General features: G+C 34.3%; 3 protein-coding genes across 14 annotated transcripts in view; 1 reads left to right on the top strand and 2 right to left on the bottom strand.

Moving 5' to 3' along the window:
- Liprin-alpha (PTPRF interacting protein alpha) overlaps window positions 1–8,948 on the bottom strand; it is a 178,876-nt gene extending 169,928 nt beyond the window's left edge. For all 12 annotated transcript variants that reach the window (XM_076771502.1, XM_076771505.1, XM_076771510.1 and 9 more), the window contains exon 1: window positions 7,411–8,948. In XM_076771502.1, the coding sequence (XP_076627617.1) occupies window positions 7,411–7,659 (249 nt within the window). In that variant the 5' untranslated portion in view covers window positions 7,660–8,948. The remainder of the gene's footprint in view (window positions 1–7,410) is intronic.
- A 608-nt stretch (window positions 8,949–9,556) lies between these two features.
- Window positions 9,557–11,472, top strand: LOC143344922 (uncharacterized). Its single transcript, XM_076771542.1, is given in 4 exon segments — window positions 9,557–9,613; window positions 9,615–9,678; window positions 10,000–10,296; window positions 10,373–11,472. Coding segments are annotated over 3 exon segments (411 nt in total). The 3' UTR covers window positions 10,290–10,296; window positions 10,373–11,472.
- Window positions 11,473–11,537: 65 nt separating this feature from the next.
- LOC143344923 (uncharacterized) lies at window positions 11,538–19,513 on the bottom strand. Its single transcript, XM_076771544.1, is given in 9 exon segments — window positions 11,538–11,606; window positions 11,608–11,751; window positions 11,753–11,836; window positions 11,916–11,987; window positions 12,057–12,194; window positions 12,270–12,335; window positions 19,000–19,044; window positions 19,127–19,159; window positions 19,236–19,513. Coding segments are annotated over 9 exon segments (744 nt in total). The 5' UTR covers window positions 19,329–19,513.
- Window positions 19,514–21,172: the final 1,659 nt, after the last annotated feature.

Raw genomic sequence — 21,172 nt, 5'->3', positions numbered from 1 at the left:
CTTTCTCGAATTTTTTTCTCAAAAGTATGAAAGATTTCGAAAATAATATGTATTCACTAAAAATGATTGTAACTGAGCCCCACTACAAATAATAATTTTTTTAGAATGATTTTAAATTTTTTAATTTAATTTTTTTAATAACTTTTTAATGAAGCCTCAGTCAAGAAATTGATATTCTTGATTTTTGTCGTATTTTGGCCTCTAGAATCTTCCATTAAAATTTTTTCCCAGGGGTGGCCGAACACCCTGTATATAAATTTCTTTTTTATTTGCAAATCTCGAAGAAGAAATACAAAAATAATGAATAATTTTAATTTATTCGATATTCACGAATTATATTAGTTTATTCGTCACTTGTGAATTATAGATAAATCGAATTTATTGATAATATTTTTATTTGTTATTTTAAATAACTTTTGCCCAACACTGCTACACAGTACGTGCAAAAAGTGCCACGGATAAATTTCATCGAAAAATTTTTTACTATTTATTCTTTTGAAATTTAAAGGGTATGAAATATAATGTTAATATGACAAACTATTTAGTTATAAATCATGTAAATTTGTAGAGTTAGATTGTATAAATTGTTATAAAAATGATTATACGTATATTATGTATTCAGATTAAATAAATTTTTAATTTCCTTTTATATGGTGACAATATTTTTAATATGATACTCTGTGTTGTAGGAAGTGTATTGTTCGGCCACCCCTGGAAACAATTTTAACAGAGGATTCTAGAGGGCAAAATAAGACGAAAATCAAGAATACCAATTTATTCATGGAGGCCTCGTTAAAAAGTTATTAACAATTAAATTCAAAAATTTCAAATCGTTATGGAAAAATTATTTTCGGTTGCGGGGGTCAATTACAATCATTTTTGGTGAATAGACACAGCCTCGAAATCCTAACCATTTTCGAGAAAAAAATTCAAGAAGGTATGAAAGTTTTGGATGAAAAAAAATACTTTCGAATCGTCTTAGAAAAATTATTTTTAGTTCCAGGGGTCAATTGCAAGCATTTTTGGTCAACAGACGTAACCCCGAAATCCTACTCAGTTTCGAGAAAAAAATTCCTTACCGAAAATATAATTTCTGGCCAGAAATGCTTCCCTGAAATTTCATGCGAATCTTTAAAACGTCAAAACTTCGGAACGGATTGGACGATTTTAATGTTTAAAAAGCCAAACGCCGCGTATTTTAGTGTAGAATATGTAACAATTATAAAAATATTCGAAAAGTTGGTCCTTCACCCCGCAAAATGAGAAAAAGCCAATGAAAATTGTCCAATTTTGAAACAGCCATAACTCCTACAATTGTGAATATATTTCAATGAAACTTTTTTCTGAAGTAGAGCTCATGGGTACCTACAGAAAAGTATTAGACAACTTTTCTGTAGGACGTCAAACAAAATTACTAAAAATGAAAAAGGAATTTTTAGGAAAAATCGGCAGGGGGTAGGTGCCCAATTTTTTCAACGAAAAAAAAAATTGTTAATTAATTCTGAAAAAATTATTTTCGTTTGCGGGAGTCAATTACAATCATTTTTGGTGAATACACATACTTCCGAAATTCTATCCACTTTTGAGAAAAAAATTCAGGAAAGTGTAAAATTTTTCAACAAAATTAAAAAATTTCAAAAAATTATTTATGGTTGCAAGAGTCAATTAGAATGATTTTTGGTCATTACGCATACCCTCGAAATCCTACGCACTTTTAAGAAAAAAATTCCTTACCAAAAATTAATTAGGTGGCTGACGAAAAAAAAAAAAATTTCAAATCGTTCTAAAAAAATTATTTTTGATTGCAGGGACCAATTATAATAATTTTTGGTCATTATACATACCCCCGAATTCCTACTCAGTTTCGAGAAAAAAAATTCCTTACCGAAAATCTAATTTCTGGCCAGAAATGTCTGCCCGAATTTTCATGCGAATCTTTAAAACGTCATAATTTCTGAACGGATTGAACGATTTTGATGTTTAAAAAAGCAAACTACGCGTATTTTAGTGTAGAATATGTAGAATTTCTAAACATATTCGAAAAGTTGTTCCTTGACATTGCAAAATGAGAAAACCCCGGTGAAAATGGTCCAATTTTCAAACAGTCATAACTCCTATAATAGTGAATATATTTGAATGAAACTTTTTTCTAAAGTAGAGTTCATGGGTACCTACAAAAAAGTATTAGACAACTTTTCTGTAGGACATCAAACAAAATTATTAAAAATGAAAAACGAATTTTTAAGAAAAATCGACAGGGGTGTGGTAGGTGCTTAAATTTTTCGACGAAAAAGAAAATTTCAAATCGTTCTAAAAAAATTATTTTTGATTGCAGGGACCAATTATAATAATTTTTGGTCATTATACATACCCCCGAAATCCTACTCAGTTTCGAGAAAAAAATTCCTTACCGAAAATCTAATTTCTGGCCAGAAATGTCTGCCCGAATTTTCATGCGAATCTTTAAAACGTCATAATTTCTGAACGGATTGAACGATTTTGATGTTTAAAAAAGCAAACGGCGCGTATTTTAGTGTAGAATAAGTAGAAATTCTAAAAATATTCGAATAGTTGTTCCTTGATCCCCTAAACTGAGAAAAATCCCATAAAAATATTTGCAATTTTCAGACAGCCATAACTCCTACAATTGTGAATATATTTCAATGAAACTTTTTTCTGAAGCAGAGCTCATGGGTACCTACAAAAAAGTATTAGACAACTTTTCTGTAGGGCGTCAAACCAAAATACTAAAAATGAAAAAGTAATTTTTAAGAAAAATCGACAGGGGGTAGGTGCTTAAATTTTTTGGCGAAAAAAAAAATTTCAAATCGTTCTAAAAAAATTATTTTCAATTACGGGGGTCAATTACAATCTTTTTTGGTGAATACACATACTTCCGAAATTCTATCCACTTTCTAGAAAAAAATTCGAGAAGGTGTAAAATTTTTCGACGAAATTAAAATATTCACAAATCGTCCTGAAAAAAATATTGTTAGCTGTGGGGGTCAATTACAATAATTTTTGGTGAATAGACATGCCCCCAAAATCCTGCGCATTTTCGAGAAAAAAATTCAGTACGGTCGGAAGTTTAAACGTTAATAACTTTGTAACAAAGCCTCCATCAACAAATTGGTATTCTTGATTTTCGTGTTATTTTGGCCTCTAGAATCCCCCATTAAAGTTTTTCCCAGGAGTGACGGAACACCCTGTATATTATAAAGACCCTTCATATCGTACAGGACTTTCTTCGCTTTTCGATATCAAATTTATATTTACTGAAACACGTAACGGTCTTTGCCCTATTTTCTAAGTAATTTTATCAAATCTTCAGATTCCACGCCTTTATTATTTTTCTCTAGAAACCACTCATTTCATAAAACTGGAACTGGAGAGAGGCTTCAATGTAGGCCACACAGAGCGATAATCTGAACGTAAACAAACAAGGCCAAACATTGACCGTGGTATTTTTCGCTAAAACTCCGAGAGCCGATATAACGGCCTTCTAGTATTAACTAAATGGGTTAATTATGAAACACCCTATGTAAGCAGCAAAATAAACGAACACGTAATCGGTAAGTTGCGGTACCTAGAGCAAACGTACACTCCGCGACAAAAGTATAAGACATCTGAGAAATTCCAAGAAAATTCTGTGAGCCTTGAGTTTTGTCTTACTTCATTCATAGTGTTATTGTTTACGTCATATACAAGTATATTCTACGGTTCTATGAAACATCGAAGGCTACAATTCCAAGAATTTGGGAAATGTATGGAAACATGCTATTCTCTTCGCGACAAAACTAGAAAACGTTGTATTATTACAATTACAATAATTTCTGGTAAATAGACGTACCCCCGAAATCTTGCGCATTTTCGAGAAAAAAATTCAATACGATCGGAACTTTAAACGTGACTAACTTTTTAACGAAGCCTCCATCGACAAATTGGTATTCTTAATTTTCGTCTTATTTTGGCGTCTAGAATCCCCTATTAAAATTTTTCCCAGGGGTGGCCGAACACCCTGTATAATATTGATATACACAAAATTGTAAGAGGCAAACATACTATGTGATATATCAATGGATTCAGAAAAGAAATTGTGTTCTTTTTTGTCATTATGTAAATTGTGATTTCTTTTAAAATAATGTTATAAACAAATTAGTTTTTACAAAATTGATGACCAGCATTTGTATGTGCATAAAAAACCATGAAACTTTTCCTTAAGAAGTTTTCTTCTATCTATGATAGTTTTTGAGATAGCCTATTGTAGCTGAAACTTTAGGGGGTCGTTTCACCTCCTAAATATGAAAACGGGCCGATATAAAAAAATACGAATATCTTATTTTTCGGTCCTTTAAAACATATCCAACATTTAATAGAATCGGAGGCGGACACCTAAAAAACCATCCTTGTTAACCCCTTAACCTACAACTACGGGCATAGCCCGTAGTACGATAATCGGGTCAAAGGGTATAGCCGAATAAGGGGGTCAAATGTGCCCCCAAACCGAATTGAACGAACGATGGGTCATTCGATAGCTTATCCAAAAAAAACCATGTGTGCAAATTTTTAACTTGAAATCTCAACCGTGGGGGTAGTAATGGGGTGAAAACGAAAATCATGTTTTTGAACAATTTCTCTTAACCTATCGAGTAAAAAAATGTAAAAAAATTCAGAGACACTTCGGGTACTGGGATACATATTTTGGGAGATTTTCAGACTTTTTGATCGAAGAACCAGGTAGTAAAAAATAAAAAACCGCAAAAAATGCCGAAAAATGCCAATTACGTATCGAAGGAGGCCCGGAACTACTTTTATACTTTTACAGTAAACACGTATTGCTATCACTATTATTCTCAATTTTTTTCAGATTTTTCATTTTGATGCGCCGCAGTGGAAAAAAATAAAAACCGATTTTTTCCTCATTTTCTGCGTATTAGAGTAACTTACACGTTGAATTTTTATGCATTCTTCGATATGCGAGTGTTTTGTACACTGTTTAATGTTTCTACACTAAGCAGAATTACATAACAATTGAAAGAAATAAAATAAACCAACCGTTGAGCGCAACATATCCTAAAAAATCAACGATGTTTTCAACAGGATCGTTGGCGCAGCGTTAGAGTGTCCGACTGTGGAACCGCTGGAAGTTTTTTTACCGTAGGTTCGAGTCTCTCTTTGGGACTTAGTACTTTTTTTCAAATTCTGACTATATAACAATGATTTATATTTATTTATAAATATTCTAAAGGTATTTTACAAATATTTTAACCTGAAATATGTATAAATATAATTTTGGAGCGATTTTTGCATAGGATGATTTTCTTATCTCCACATCATTTAAAAATAACTTCAAAAAAATTAAGGATACATATTGTTAAACTATAGCAATATTTAATATACTGTTAAAATCCAAAGTGATTTGAGAATTCGATTTATGACACAGTTTTCTGGTACATCATTGTTATTAGGAAACGTTTTTTTCGTAAGATTATTTCAATAATTTGTAGTTGGTAAGAAATTGGAATTCTGAAATCTAATACAGGATATTTAAATCCTTCGCTTCTGTTCTACATTTGTACTTCAATATCCTCAATAGTGATTGTCCTATCATAAATATACGAATATTGAATCTGTACGAATGAATATATTCACGTTAAGTCTTGAGTGAACCTCTGGTTTGCACAAGGAACAGACAAAATAGGAAAAAAAGAATAAAATTATGGATTCAACGTTACGCACCTCGCGACTATACAATGTTGATGTGACATTCCAGGAACATTAGGACGAGATATTGTCATGGAGCCTTATCATAATTCATTAGTCACTCCTTAGCAAGTTACTCTGTAGCAAACATTCATATTTATCAAAGAAAGAGAAAAAAAAGGAAAGATCTGCTTGATCGAAGGGGGAGAAGAAGTAATAGTAAGCCACTATACAATCTTTTGCTCTGATCCACTCACAATAGTCAAAGGTAAGAGATTTGAAAACTAACATTTCACATTAATTTCAAAAAAAATAAAGACGCAAAGACGCTCCAAAATTATATTTATACATATTTCAGGCTAAAGTATTTGTAAAATGCGTTTAGAAATTTTTTTAATAATTTGTAGTTGGTAAGAAATTGGAATTCTGAAATCTAATACAGGATATTTAAATCCTTCGCTTCTGTTCTACATTTGTGCTTCAATATCCTCAATTGTGATTGTCCTATCATAAACATACGAATATCGAATCTGTTAAACAATAATCGTGGTTGACAAAAAAAATAAGGACGCAAAGACGCTCCAAAATTATATTTATACATATTTCAGGTTAAAATATTTGTAAAATACCTTTAGAATATTTATAAATAAATATAAATCATTGCTATATAGTCAGAATTTGAAAAAAAAATACTAAGTCCCAAAGAGAGACTCGAACCTACGGTAAAAAAACTTCCAGTGGTTCCACAGTTGGACATTCTAACGCTGCGCCATCGACGTCATTGAAAACATCGTTGATTTTTTAGGATATGTTGCGCTCAACGGTTGGTTTATTTTATTTCTTTCAATTGTTATGTAATTTTGCTTAGTGTAGAAACATTAAACAGTGTACAAAACACTCGCATATCGAAGAATGCATAAAAATTCAACGTGTAAGTTACTCTAATACGCAGAAAATGAGGAAAAAATCGGTTTTTATTTTTTTTCACTGCGGCGCACCAAAATGAAAAATCTGAAAAAAATTGAAAATAATAGTAATAGCAATACGTGTTTACTGTAAAAGTATAAAAGTAGTTCCGGGCCTCCTTCGATACGTAATTGGCATTTTTCGGCATTTTTTGCGGTTTTTTATTTTTTACCACCTGGTTCTTCGATCAAAAAATCTGAAAATCTCCCAAAATATGTATCCCAGTATCCGAAGTGTCTCTGAATTTTTTTACATTTTTTTACTCGATAGGTTAAGAGAAATTGTTCAAAAACATGATTTTCGTTTTCACCCCATTACTACCCCCACGGTCGAGATTTTAAGTTAAAAATTTGCACACATGGTTTTTTTTGGATAAGCTATCGAATGACCCATCGTTCGTTCAATTCGGTTTGGGGGCACATTTGACCCCCTTATTCGGCTATAACCTTTAAATATTAGCGGCGGCGCACTCTTAAAATTAAAAATATTTGAGGATTATTTGATATGTAATTGCAGTCTGATGCAATAATTGTGGTAGACGCAAGTACTACAAAAAATTTATTTATACAAAAATCAGTACTAAAAAATTAATAATCTGCAACGGTGTGGTATATTTCGAAGCATTCTGCTGGGCTCGAAGGTTGCGCGACATTGTTTACGTTTTGGCCCAAAATTCTCGAGCGTGAATCGTAGGTTAAGGGGTTAAAAATGACAATAAAGAGAATTCGGGTGAGAACTTACCTGAGGGATATTCGCGTTGAGCTGACGATTTAACGAGTCCCGTTCCTTTTCGACCTCTTGCAGCCGTGCTTCCGTTTCCTGCAACCGTTCCTGACTCTCGCGCAACGATGCCACCAACTTGTCCCTCTCGTCGAGCATCGAGACCATCAGCTGCTCAAAGTTCGCTTCCTCGCTGGAGAATTGCGAACTTCGCTGGCTGATGCTGTCCTCCGCGATAGTCGGCATAACGTCGCACATCATATTCCACATTTTGCGTATATCCTACTACTATCACCCTCTGGACACTGAAAACTCCACTCGAAACGCACGCGACGAGAATCGGAATCACAGACACAGAGGTGACACGCGCGCGGGAGATACTTGCACTCGCTTCCCGATACCTTTTAGTCCGTTTTCGACCTCTTTAAGTTTTAGTCATTTTCCTCGATTTCTTTCCCTCGCTGCTTCGTCTCGTTTCTTCTCTCAAAAACTAATTTTACTTTACGGAATACCGAGACCCTACGACTACCTTCGCGTCACGTCGGAAGACTCGGTGTTGAAACTCTTTCTTCCGTTAACTAGTACTTGGCGAAATCATCGCTCGAATGACCGTTTCGCGTACAACGTCGCTCAGCCGGCTGCGAGCCGACTCACCGTAATCGAAACTCGTGTCTCATTTTCACCGCCGTGCGAACCATTCTTACGTCCATGTATATTGTTGTTTACGGAAAGGGATAATCGATGCGTTGGCGTAGCTCACGAGGCGATTGCGGACGTCGAGAAAGTAAAGTCCCTTTGAAGAATCGATCGATGTGTACACTTGGAAAACTCGAGCCCGGAACACGCGATCAGTCGCAGATAGATCGATATAGGAGCGTTCGTCGGTTTTGACAGATCGCGAAGAGGATTCGCCGGACACAGTGCACGCAGCGCACGCTTCTTGATGTCTTATGCACCGACTCGACACACGAACCCTTCCCTTTCCATCTCGTCTTTTTTTCACATTCGTACCATCTACTTTCAATCGAAACACCTCAATGCAGATCTGACACCCACGGAGCGCGCTCGGCTCTCTCCCGGAGCCGGGCAGGCGTGACTGACAACCGTGGAGAATCGACGAACAGCACGGGACGGTCACTCGGTACGCCACCGTATACTTTCCACTTCGATCTCATTCAGACGTAGTTTCGCCATATCTGCGGAACACTGGTATACCACTGATAAATTCGCGACGTACGGAGTAGACGAAGCTCTGTCCCAGGTCAGGATAGTCGGGTTCGAGACCGTTCAATTTGGCCCTCCTGCGAGAATTTCGCGATTTATCATCTCACCATTCGAGACTCGGTTGACGGAACGATTCCGATCGTACGTACGAGCACTGCGCGAAGCGCGGATCAGCGTGCAACAATCGGCATTTCGATGGCATTATCGCGGTGAAGCCGAGCACTGACACACCTACGGTTCGTTCCTACCGCCCAGCCTCTATGCTACTCCATTTCCGATACTGGCAGCCATCTTGCGCCTTGACGTCAGCCTCCGTTCCCGAAGGTGCGCCCGACTCCACCCGAGCGCCGGACGACTCTGACCGACCAGCCATGTTTACAACTGCGCGGTAGGATCGATGATCGTTTAGGTCGAGTCCGCAACAACGAGCTCGTTTCGAAACAGCGCGGCAGATTTAATTTCTCTCTGTTTTTACCTACATACAGAAACGGAACATGTACAATTACGTAAATAAAATATTATCTTGATCGATAAACATAAGTAAAATTATAATGTAGCAGAACTGGAAATAAAATAAACTTTTTATAACTATTATTTTTTAATACGCTCGAACGCTTCAAATTTACATCACAAATTTTTAAATAAAGTAAACGTTTAATTAATATTTGTTTCAAGTACGTCCTGCGTACGTTACGACGCATGAACAACAAATTTACATTCTCTTCGAGAAAAAGAAATATATTTCAATTACATCAAAGAGAAATTTTACAAAGATTCATTATATATTAACGAGAGTGATCTCTACGTTTCGTCAAAGCTTAAGAAATGGTTGATATAGGCAATTTTACTTTGTAAATTCGACAATTTTGATCGAGGTAAAAGAATAGAAGAAAATCGAGAAAGCTTAACTTTCCGAAAGACGGAGACTGCGCTACAACGTGCGATGCTGGATGATCAATACCAACCGCTGTGTCAGATTCTGGACCACAGAATACAGTGGAGAGAGACAGATAGAAGCGAGCATCATGAAAACAGTGACGCATACTTGCATACCAGGAGCTACCGGTAAGTGGGCCAATTTTGATTCAGAATACCCCCAAACGGTGCAAAATTTGTACGAATTAACAAAATTTCTGTGTCCCAATAGAAATATTATATTGCAAATGATTTACTTCTCTTATCCCTATATCATCCTGAAAATTACAAATTAAATTTCTGTTTATTTATTTCTCTATTCTACTTTGCGAATAATTAATACAACAAAGTGTCACATGCTTAAAAAATGTCTGAGAAAAAACTTTTTCTTGGGAATGTTTCGGGGAAGCACTAACGCAGCTGACATCTTTAAACTTCTCTGTCCACCCGATAACTCTGTATTTGTCCAAGTTTTAGATCTACCTGGAGAAAATTCGATCGAGGATATCGCTGAATCGGTAGACGAACTGCGCGAAAAATTGGCGAACATGAAAAAATTGATGGAAGAACGAAAAGGCACAACCTTGGGCGAGATAAGCGCTAAGAAGAGAAAAGAGACCTCAGATATCATAGACGGCAATTTTCTGTCTTGGATATTCGGCTCGGCATTAATCGTCATCCTGAGCGTCAGTTTCTACGCCTTCTATAATCTCTATCATGCGGTTTTGAAAAAGTTCCCATCTCATCACACGGAACTTTAAAGAAAAGGTGATCTTGGTTTTCGTTGACAATCTCTGCATATTCTTTCACGAAACAAACACTTTAACATAGTCATGATTTTCAGGGAATGTTGGTGGATAATTCCTTACAATCAGTTTTGATAAAACTTACGATACAAGTAACAAAACGTACGTATGAGTTTTTCAATCGTCTTGAATGTACTTTTCCATATCAACGACTGATAAATGAGAGATTAACGTGGCCAAAGAATAAACCTAGAACATGTTGCGAATTACTAGCGATTTCACTTGATCTCTTGTGGAAATTCTGACCTAAAGTGATTTATTAAGAACGAATTAAGAGAAGATACTAGAAAATCGAATAGCAGCAAAAATGTTCCTTTCACATACGTTCGAGGACTTTTAAGAAAAATTTTATGGAATTCTTTTCGATCGAAAAATGTTTCCTTTTAGTTAAACCAGTTTTTGCATGCATCTACGAATAGACATAAAGTTCGTCATCCGATGGCACTTTCACGTAAACATCCATTTATTAAAGAACTGCTACGTTACACATTGGGAAAAAAGCAAGTGCCTTAAAACAACATTCCACAATATACATTCCTGTGCGTTCACATGTACAGAATAGGCACAACTCGATGGTTTTACAGGCACTTATAACAGATGACCCGAATAATTATTTTAATTTTGGATGCAGAAAAAAGTGTTTCGGATAAGAGTTACTTAGTTTCAATCAAGAAATCACAGTTATTATTTCAAGTTGATCGTAAAAAATGAAGTTTTAAAGTGGTTATCTCTGGATTTTAACGTACAATAATGCATGTGATTAATACTTTTGATACTTGTCTTTTACCAAACACAGGTGATTTGTTCTATAGTACTATCGTTTAATATATTCAGTTATATCTTCGTTTCCTAGCATTTTACTTCAACATGAGAAATAAAAGCATTAGTGGGTCACCAATGTCGCAAGTGATATTCAGCACGTTAATTGATAGTACCGATGCAACGAACTTATTTATTTACGCATTTTTTAATTTCTTTTTTTTATTAAAAATTTTGAGATCCATTCAAAGTCCGATCTTTTAACTTTAAAGTAATTTTTCATTGTGCATTTACACTCGAAAAATGTTCATATCATTCTTTATTTCAATGTACATACACCTATTATAAATACTAAATAAAGTTACGAATATCTTCTGAATCATTCAATCCAATCTTAACCCTCGACGAAACAACGTACAATCGCGCCTTCTTAATTACTTGTTTTCAGTTTTTGCCTTTTAATACGAGAAACAATACTGCGAACAGTTATCGAAAAATCACTATTATATACATCCAAGAATGCGGTGAAATTTTTCATTTTAAAGCGAGACAACTCACACGTGGTTGTCTTGACTTTCCACTGCCCGAGGCTACAACCAATTAATGCGATCAGTGTTACGAAAAAAAGGAACTTTTTCGAAAATACAATTGCAAGTACATCTCATCAACTTACAAAACAAAGCTTTTTTGTGTTCTAACTCCTTGGTAAAATTGGTTAACATTTTTTGATAATCTTCTTGTTGCTGGAATGTCGATATCGATTTTTTGTTATATAATAATTTTTATTTTTTATTTACTTTTTAATGTAATAAAATTAGCTACCTTCAACGCTTCGTTCCTAAGAACCTCTCGTCGAACTGACAAACTCGAAATTTGATTTTGCAACGTTTTTACCTGCTAAACATGTAAAATTGCATAAAACTGTAAATTATTTCATTTTTTACTGATAGAATGTAATCTGACCTCTTCCTCCGTTTTTCGAACATCCTTTTTCAAGTCGGACATCAACGATTTGTATCGGTCACGACAAGTCGATGTCTTTTGCTCTAAATCTGACAGAACTTTTTCCGCACTTTTTATTTCGTAATGCGATTGCTGTAACTATATTTGTCAAGGAAACAATGATATTTTACATTTTTTATCTAAAGAGATTATTATGAAATTATTGTCGCTCACCACACGTTCTTTTTCTGTGAGCTTTTCCGTTAACACTTCTAATTCATCGTCCACGCTCTCATGGACCTGAAACGATCGATTAAATATCGACGCAACGAAAAATGGAGTAATATAATATACCAATGATTTGTAACCTTTTATTTATCGCGGACCTCTTTTAAACAAGTTTTTGTCACCACGGCTATCAAAACTTAATTCAAGATTTTGTTACGTGCATTAAATACAGTCAATATAAAGTCAACACTTGAAATTTTCAACTTCTCTTTGAAATAATTTAAAAGATACGAAAGAAAACAGGAAAAAGGTGTATGGTATTGAAAGCTCAATTTGTCTTCTATCAAAAACATATATTTTTTTTCAGTAATAAGTTAACAATAAACAAACACAATGCAAAGAACAAAAAAAAGTCCCTTTTCCTTGAGTCAATATAAAGTTAACACCCCTGCTTTTATGTACATAGTTATAACTATTGCAACAATTTTTGGTTATGTTGGCATCACTGTTTAGTAATATGATCTTGGGAAATCCCCGTGTTTGTGTCCAGAATAGAGATGGCATGCAAAATCACTAACTGTGATTTATCACAGTGATCACAAAATCACGATCACGCTCGTGATTAACTCCATTCACGACCGTGATCCGAATGATGGCGTCTTAGTAGCAGTTCACGTTAACTGTGATTCTAGTGTTCCGCTAACTCCCCTTAGTGGGCATTCAAGGAAGTAAAAATGCGCCAAATTTAAATTGTATAGTAATGTAGTCTAAGCAATGAAAAAAGCTGCTTAATTGCATATTTTGTAAATTTCAAATGTCAAATTGTTAGAGTCGATTATTTAAATAAATGATAAGTTTGTTGTTACGAAGAAAAAGTATTGCTTAGATGTTAACACTCGCTTTAAAAATAAGAAAAAGTATAAATCAGTGATGGACATTCGTGGGAACTTTGGTCATGCGCACTGGAATTTTTCTTCGTGGGATTCTGTATGCCATAGATGTATCTTTAGCGCAAAAAGAGATGCATGTTGGGAATTCCCATGTTTTGTACAAAATTGAACTTTCTACTTCAAATGTTCGCCAATCACACAAAAATTAACTTATCGAAGATCCCCTACGTATTTCTCTAGCTATACTCATGTAGATTAAGAGAAAATTTTTTGTTTTTGTCGCTTTCCCTGTAACTTCCTTAAATTTTGTTTCTTACCGGGATCCAACGGTACCCTAAATTCTAGTTAAGTGTATACGGTAATGATCATGCGTTCCAGTGCGCATGCCCAAATTCCCACGAATGTCCATCACTGGTTCCTCCCCTACCAATCAAAAGCGATCACGAAGAATCACGGATCACTGTGAAAAATCACTGTGATTGGGAATGAACGTGATCCAATCATGAGTGATTCTAAAGTAGCAGTTCTAGCCAGAGATGCCAGAAAAGCACCGAAGGTGCTTTCTCACACTATGCCAGATCACGCGTACGTGAGCTCGTGGAGTTTCGGAAAGTCGACAAAGGCAAACTGACGCATGCCCTCTTTCTCGATTATTCCGAAGCTGCCCGAAGTAATTTCGGACCGCCTCGTGAGAGTCGAGAGAGAAAGGCTCACATTTGCCTTCTCGCTCTTAACAACTGAAATCTGACCTCCCGTCAACGGTATACGATTTGGAATTTCGAGTCGAGATTTTCGACTGCCCAGGCATTTTTATTTTCCGACCTGTGTAGGCGCACATAAGCAAAGTACCCATAATGGAAAAAAAATTTTGTAAAATTTATTTTACGGAAATACACGTTTTAAGACCCTCTGATCATATTTTAATTATTGAAAAAAAAGAAATTTTTTTTTATTATTCCCATGTATGAGCATACACATGCATATTAATAATACGATTTTTCAAAATCAAAATTCTTTAAGATTGAAAATTAATAAATTAAAATGAGAGTCCACTCTTTGCCAGTATCGTGCACGCTGTGGCATTTTTCGATAAGAAGAGTTCTTATTTTTATAACATAAACAAAAAAGTAGAATTAATAGTTGAGGAAATTAATTAATAATGATTTTCCTCGATATATTTTGAGTTAACCGTATCAATTTGATATGACGAACTAAATATTATATGTTTGATTTGGCTTAATTTTGCATAAAAAAATGATTGTATCGATCCATAAAAATTAATAATGTGCACGATACCGCTCAATGGAAACCACGGAAAGGTGGTGGTCTCTTCCATCAGGAGGGAAATGTAAAAAACTGTTATTTAATTATGCAATGTGCAATATTGAAATGTTTAAACTAACGTAATGAAAAAAGAGCTCGTGAATACATTAATTTTTGATTAATGTACATACGAGCTATAGTCACGAGATTCCCACCATCAAACCGTTTAAAAACAAAGGAATAGTGATCCCGTTTGCCAGTATGATACAAAGTATGGGTTGGATTTTATATTTGAAAAGGACATAGTCGAATATTTTTAAAGGTACAAAACAGCGTTTCATTTTAGAACAGTAACATGAGTTACCAGGTACCATCATAAAACTGTTTTAGCCAGTTATATCCCTTTTTACCTGAAGTATAAGGTAAAAAGTACGAGGTACAAGTAAATCGAAATCCGAAAATCATTCACATTATATCAATGTAAATGAAGCGGCCTTTCCATCAGAGTTAAATACAAAATTTTGTAATTTCTGTGAGAACAGAATTCTCATTAGATGTACGTGGTTTTTAAAATTTTTATGTTTTGACTGTTTTTACGAAAAATACCATTCAGATTCATGTACTTCATATATTGAAAATAACACATGTTAAATGTAATTGGTAAATTCAACTTTAAAAAAAAATATTCGAAGATCAGACAAAAATATAATGTCACATTTAGTGCACAGTTAAAATATAATTTAAAAAAAAAAGATTTCTTTTAGCAGGATTCGAACCTGCAGAGCAAAAGAACCTCGAACTTACAGCCAAACACCCCATCATTCACACCATACTACTTATTGGTGAATTTGGTTCTATTTTTGAAGATAAGTAGCTGTAATAAATCGGGTACCATTTCAACTTTCCCTTATTAGAATCGAGTTTTCAATTTGTTTTAGCGAAAATCCCAGCCGGTGAAGCTGCTTACTGCTGTTTTTAATTACCAAGCATTTATTTCTCAATTAACCCTTTGCGAGTAAAACCATTTTGCACATTATTCTAAAACATTCGTGGTATTCGTTTTCAATGCGATTTAAGTAAGCATCTAATGTATAAGATTTCATTTAAGTTTTTCTTCTCTAGAGAAGATAAAGAAAAAGTTTATTTAATTTTTTTTACATAAAATTGAATTCTTCCCAAGATTTATATGAAACACATAAAAGATCTTTTATAAATTACGCCTATGTATCGGAACAACTATGAAACAAGAGATATAATCATTATTATCCATGGGCTGATTATAGACAAAGACTAATCGGACTTTGAAATGAGAACATAAAACTTAAATGTAAAGTTCCATTTAAATTCATTCAGCCATTTATACTCAATCGTATTAATAATATACATATGTACGCTCATACATGGGTATAATAAAAAAAAATTTCTTTTTTTTCAATAATTAAAATATGATCAGGGGGTCTTAAAACGTGTATTTCCGTAAAATAAATTTTACAAAATTTGTTTTCCATTATGGGTACTTTGCTTATGTGCGCCTACACAGGTCGGAAAATAAAAATGCCTGGGCAGTCGAAAATCTCGACTCGAAATTCCAAATCGTATACCGTTGACGGGAGGTCAGATTTCAGTTGTTAAGAGCGAGAAGGCAAATGTGAGCCTTTCTCTCTCGACTCTCACGAGGCGGTCCGAAATTACTTCGGGCAGCTTCGGAATAATCGAGAAAGAGGGCATGCGTCAGTTTGCCTTTGTCGACTTTCCGAAACTCCACGAGCTCACGTACGCGTGATCTGCCATGTGTGAGTATCGCACCGGGTGCTGAATCTGGCATCTATGGTCCCTCGCAACTAGCGTAAAAATAATTCCGATATACAAACCTTCTTTGATCATAAATGTTTAAAATATTAAAGTAGTGCACTTTCAGGGTTAACATAAATAAAATATACAATAATATAAAAAAAAAATAAAAACCAAGCACGGGGATTCGAACCCTACTCCATCGTATCAGAGATACGTCTCTTCTTTTCTTTTCTAAACATTTTTATTTACATAACAATTATACACAAAAAATATAAACATATTAATATGAAAATATTTAATCCTTTTGCCTGCAGTCTTCAGTAGTACCTACTTACTAGAAGCTTACCTACTATTATGTCTAGTTTTATTTCCTATGGTGCATTATATTGTGTAATATAATATCCTGTTAAGAGTATACAGATTGCGGTATCTTATTTTCTATCAGGTCCGATATACTTAAGACTAATTTTGATCCGTATGTAGGAAAATAACATAAAAACCTACTTTCTGAAATTCAGGTACCATTTATGAACCTGCATGTCCAACTTATATCTACATTTAGAAAATGTGTGTCTATACCTATCTTAATCATATGTTTGCACTGAAGTCTAAATTTACAAATGGGAACTTATGTTTTATTCTTGATTCCCTATGTCTGAGTAGATAATCGTTAACAATATCACCAGTCAATCGATTTACTTTCAGTTGTGTATTATAAAATTTAATTGCGCATTCAGTTATGTACTCATTGACATACTCAATATTTGCTTCTTCATGAAGATCCTTAATTCTAACATATCTGTCCTTGTTAAGAGCTAACCTAAGGCACTTATTTTGAAACCGTTGCAGCAGAATGATATTGGATTTAGCTGTACATCTCCATACAGGTGATGCGTATAGAATAATTGGTCTCATTATCATCTTATATATTAATAATTTATTGTGCTTGCTTAATTTTGAACCTCTAACCATAAGTGAATAAAGATTTTTATTAGCAGCGTACCCTTTCATTTGTATTCCTTTAATATGTTGTCTATAGGTCAATTTTGGATCCAGTACAACTCCTAGATATTTCACTGACTGTTTGACTTTGATACTATTGTTATAAATTTGTATAGGTTGCATAATTCTATTACCGATTTGTTTCCTGGAGAAAACTATCACTTCTGACTTTTCGGCATTCAGTGATATTTTCCACTTTTTATAAAAAGTTTTCAGCATACCGACGTGTATCTGTATCTGTTTTGCCGCAACTATGGCACTGAACGAGTGCGCATATACTGCTGTATCATCTGCATATATAGCAGTATGTGTCTTTGGAAATAAAGGTATATCATTTAGGTATATATTAAAGAGTACTGGACCCAGTATTGAACCTTGCGGTACCCCTGCTTTTATCTGCTTTACCTCAGACTTTGCGTCATTAATTATTACTCTGAAATTTCTTTCCCTCGTAAATGAATAAACAATCTTTATAATTGTACACGGATAGTTATATTGTATCATTTTATATATAAGTCCCTCTACCCATACTTTATCAAATGCCTTCTCAATATCTAGAAGCAGCATTACTGTAACTTTCCTGTCATTATAACTGGATATTATATCATTAGTAATTCTTAAAACCTGCTGCACTGTATTATGCTTTTCTTTGAATCCGAACTGTTGAAGAGATACGTCTCGCTATCCACCAGGCCACGCTGCCGCTTCGCAAATAGTGCTAACTTTATGATAGTTATGGCACACGTCGATTGTTTAAAAATTGTTATTTTTGTAAAATAAAAAATATGTATCCTTAAAATTGCACGTAGAGAACTTTGATTTTTAACTCAAAATTTCTCGAAAACGGGGGCTTATCTACACTTTTGGCAAAATATGGGTCTAATTATTTTTCGAGTAGAACATCTGTGCCAAATTTAAAAAAGATCGGTGTTCCATGGGACGTCCCCTTGTGAGTGTGCATCTCAGTACATGACAAAAGTGCCATAGCTTTTATTTCAAACAAAATGAACATTACGGATTATACAAATATGTTAGAAAATAATCTAAACCCCTTTTGGACAGATAATTATGATCAAATCATTATGCAAGACACTGAAGCAATTCATAGATCAACCCATACTTTAATCTGGTTTTTAAAATAAATATTTTGTAACAATCGACAATTTTCGAACATTCATGAATTAAAACTTGTGATTATTGAAGCTTGGAATAATATAGTTGAAAATATTACAAAAAATCTTCTTGCCAGTATACAAAATTAAATTTCTGATATATTTTGTGGTGGAGGAAATGTAACGAATTATTAAATTTTTTATTTTTGTACGTAAGATTTGAATTAAAATGAGTTTTTTTTACAATTGGTGTATTCGTGAAATACTGATAAAATAGTATTTTCGTTATTCAAATTATTAATTACAATGAATTAACGAAACTACTTTTGAATATTGATTTTTATACTATTTAGTAAAGTACTATTATGGCACAATTTAATTCTGAATGATCAAATTCCTTAAATTTTCAAGAGTTGGTACACTCATGATACGCACTGTATATTCAAAATATAACCTTCAAATTTGAAGGAAGAATTATTGTAAACAAAGAAATACAACCGCAGCGTTAAATGTGTGTCCATACAAATAAATATCACGTGTTTTTCCAATGATTTACTTGCGTATAGGACTTTGCGATCCCTAGAGGTCCGCGAATTATAGGTTAAGAACCATTGTAATATAGCAACGCTTTGGTTAGGAGTATATTTTTATTAAAAAATGATGTTTATAACTGACTTCAACTGGGAGTTCGGCTTCTAAGGTTCCGCTGTGAGGTACGATCTGTGATAGACAACTTAAATTATTCAATTGCGATGTGTACGATCTTATAACATTACGAATAAAGGAACAGTATTAAACTTACGCATTTTCTTAATTCCTCCGTTCGAGTTTGGTACTTCGTCATATAATTAGTAATATTATTAATTAGTTTAAAATACACTCATTTAGAAAGAGTAAAAAAGTATTCTTACCATTATCATAAGAAACGTGACGACGCAGTATACGACAAATAGAAAAATACACAATATTTCAAAGGTGTAAACAGCCAGCAGTACAAACCACATTACGAAAGATTTTTTTCACTAATAGGTCTTAACAGGAAACGCATAAATTTACTATGAATATTATTTTATCAATAAAAATCGAAGATCGTGATAAACAATTAAAATGAATAACCAGATCGGAGATACGAACGCAGTTTTCATTTAGAACGATCGTTTTACAGCATCGGTTCGAGAATCGAAATATCTCGACAATTTTATTATATCCTGCTCACACGATATGGTTTTCTTTAAATAAAACAGGACAAAACTTAAACAAAATTAAGAAAAAACATTGTACAAACATAGACTCCTAATTATGAAATTATAACAAAAATACGAAATTATAACCAACTGATGTTTCGTTGATACATTATTATACAGGGTGTTCGACCACCCCAGGGAAAAATTTTAATGGGGGATTATAGAGGCCAAAATAACACGAAAATCAAGAATATCAATTTATTGACTGAGGCTTCGTTAAAAAGTTATTAACAATTAAATTCAAAAATTTCAAATCGTTCTGGAAAAATTATTTTCGGTTGCGAGGGTCAATTACAATCATTTTTGGTGAATAGACATATCCCCGAAATTCTACTCATTTTTTAGAAAAAAATTCGAGATGGTGTGAAATTTTACAACGAAAAAAAAAAATTTCAAATCGTTCTAATGTTACGAGCCAGGGCCGTGCAGCGCGCGTGGCCTGCGAGTGCGAGAGAGAGTATGGAATATGGTATCAATTTGTTAGTTAGGTACACGGACGAACCCAATGCGAAATCGGGGAGCTGCTAGGAGGTTGGAAGAAACGCAGACGAACTCGATGCGTAATCGAGGAGCTGCTGGGAGGTTGGATGAATCACAGACGAACCTGATGCGAAATCAGGGAGCTGTAGGATGCGGACGAACCTGATGCGTGATCAGGGAGCCGCTAGGATGGTAATAGATTGCGTGGACGAACTCGATGCGTAATCGAGGAGCCACTAGGTTGTAAGAGGTTGTATTTGGATTTGGGGATGTGTTAATTCAACTCGTAACTATGAATTATTAAATATAATATAACCCGAGCGGTAAGGTTATATTATTATGGGAACGTTTAACTAATAATAATCGCTTTATATAATTGTGGGTTAAAGAAGTTGGGTAACTCTGATTTGATAATAAAAGTAGATATATTCTTAAATTAACAAATAAAATACAATTGTTTCGTGTATCTTGTGTCGCGATCAAAGAATGATTATATTTACCTAAAAAGATCTTGCGCGGTGTTGACGCACTGGCGATGCGGGGGTATGTCAGTTGAAAGTAATGGCCGCAATAGAATTTATGCCGGTTCACGGATTCTATATGGTATAATATTGATACGACAGGGAACTGTAGCCCGATCTCACAAATACAACTGACTAACAAAAATCGTATACGCGTAACGAGAGTCGTGGAGTTGACACTAAGCGTGACGGTACGATTATGATTCCCCGAGTAATGAAATCACGGGGTTTATATACCAAAAAATCTGTGTGGGGCGGATTCAAAAGTACGTTAGAAATAACCGTGTGCACTATTCTCCGAATTGTATTAATTAACGAGCTGCTCCATTCTCCGAATTGTATTAATTAACGGGCTGCTGCATCGCGACGGAAGTGACCCCCATTTCAAAGGTTAGATAAGTAACAGGGCGATTTCATAATGCACGCAAGTGGCAAGAAAAATTTGAAGAACGAAACGTTCGACATACGTAACACTAAAAAAATTATTTTTAGTTGCGGGGGTCAATTACAATCGTTTTTGGTCATTACACATACCCCCGAAATCCTACGCACTTTCGAGAAAAAAATTCGAGAAGGTGTGAAATTTTTCGACAAAATTAAAAA

The sequence above is a fragment of the Colletes latitarsis genome, chromosome 8 (genome assembly GCF_051014445.1).
Source record: "Colletes latitarsis isolate SP2378_abdomen chromosome 8, iyColLati1, whole genome shotgun sequence".
NCBI lineage: Eukaryota > Metazoa > Arthropoda > Insecta > Hymenoptera > Colletidae > Colletes > Colletes latitarsis.
The sequence above is the reverse complement of the archived record's forward strand: the minus strand, read 5'-3'. Positions and strand labels throughout refer to the sequence as shown.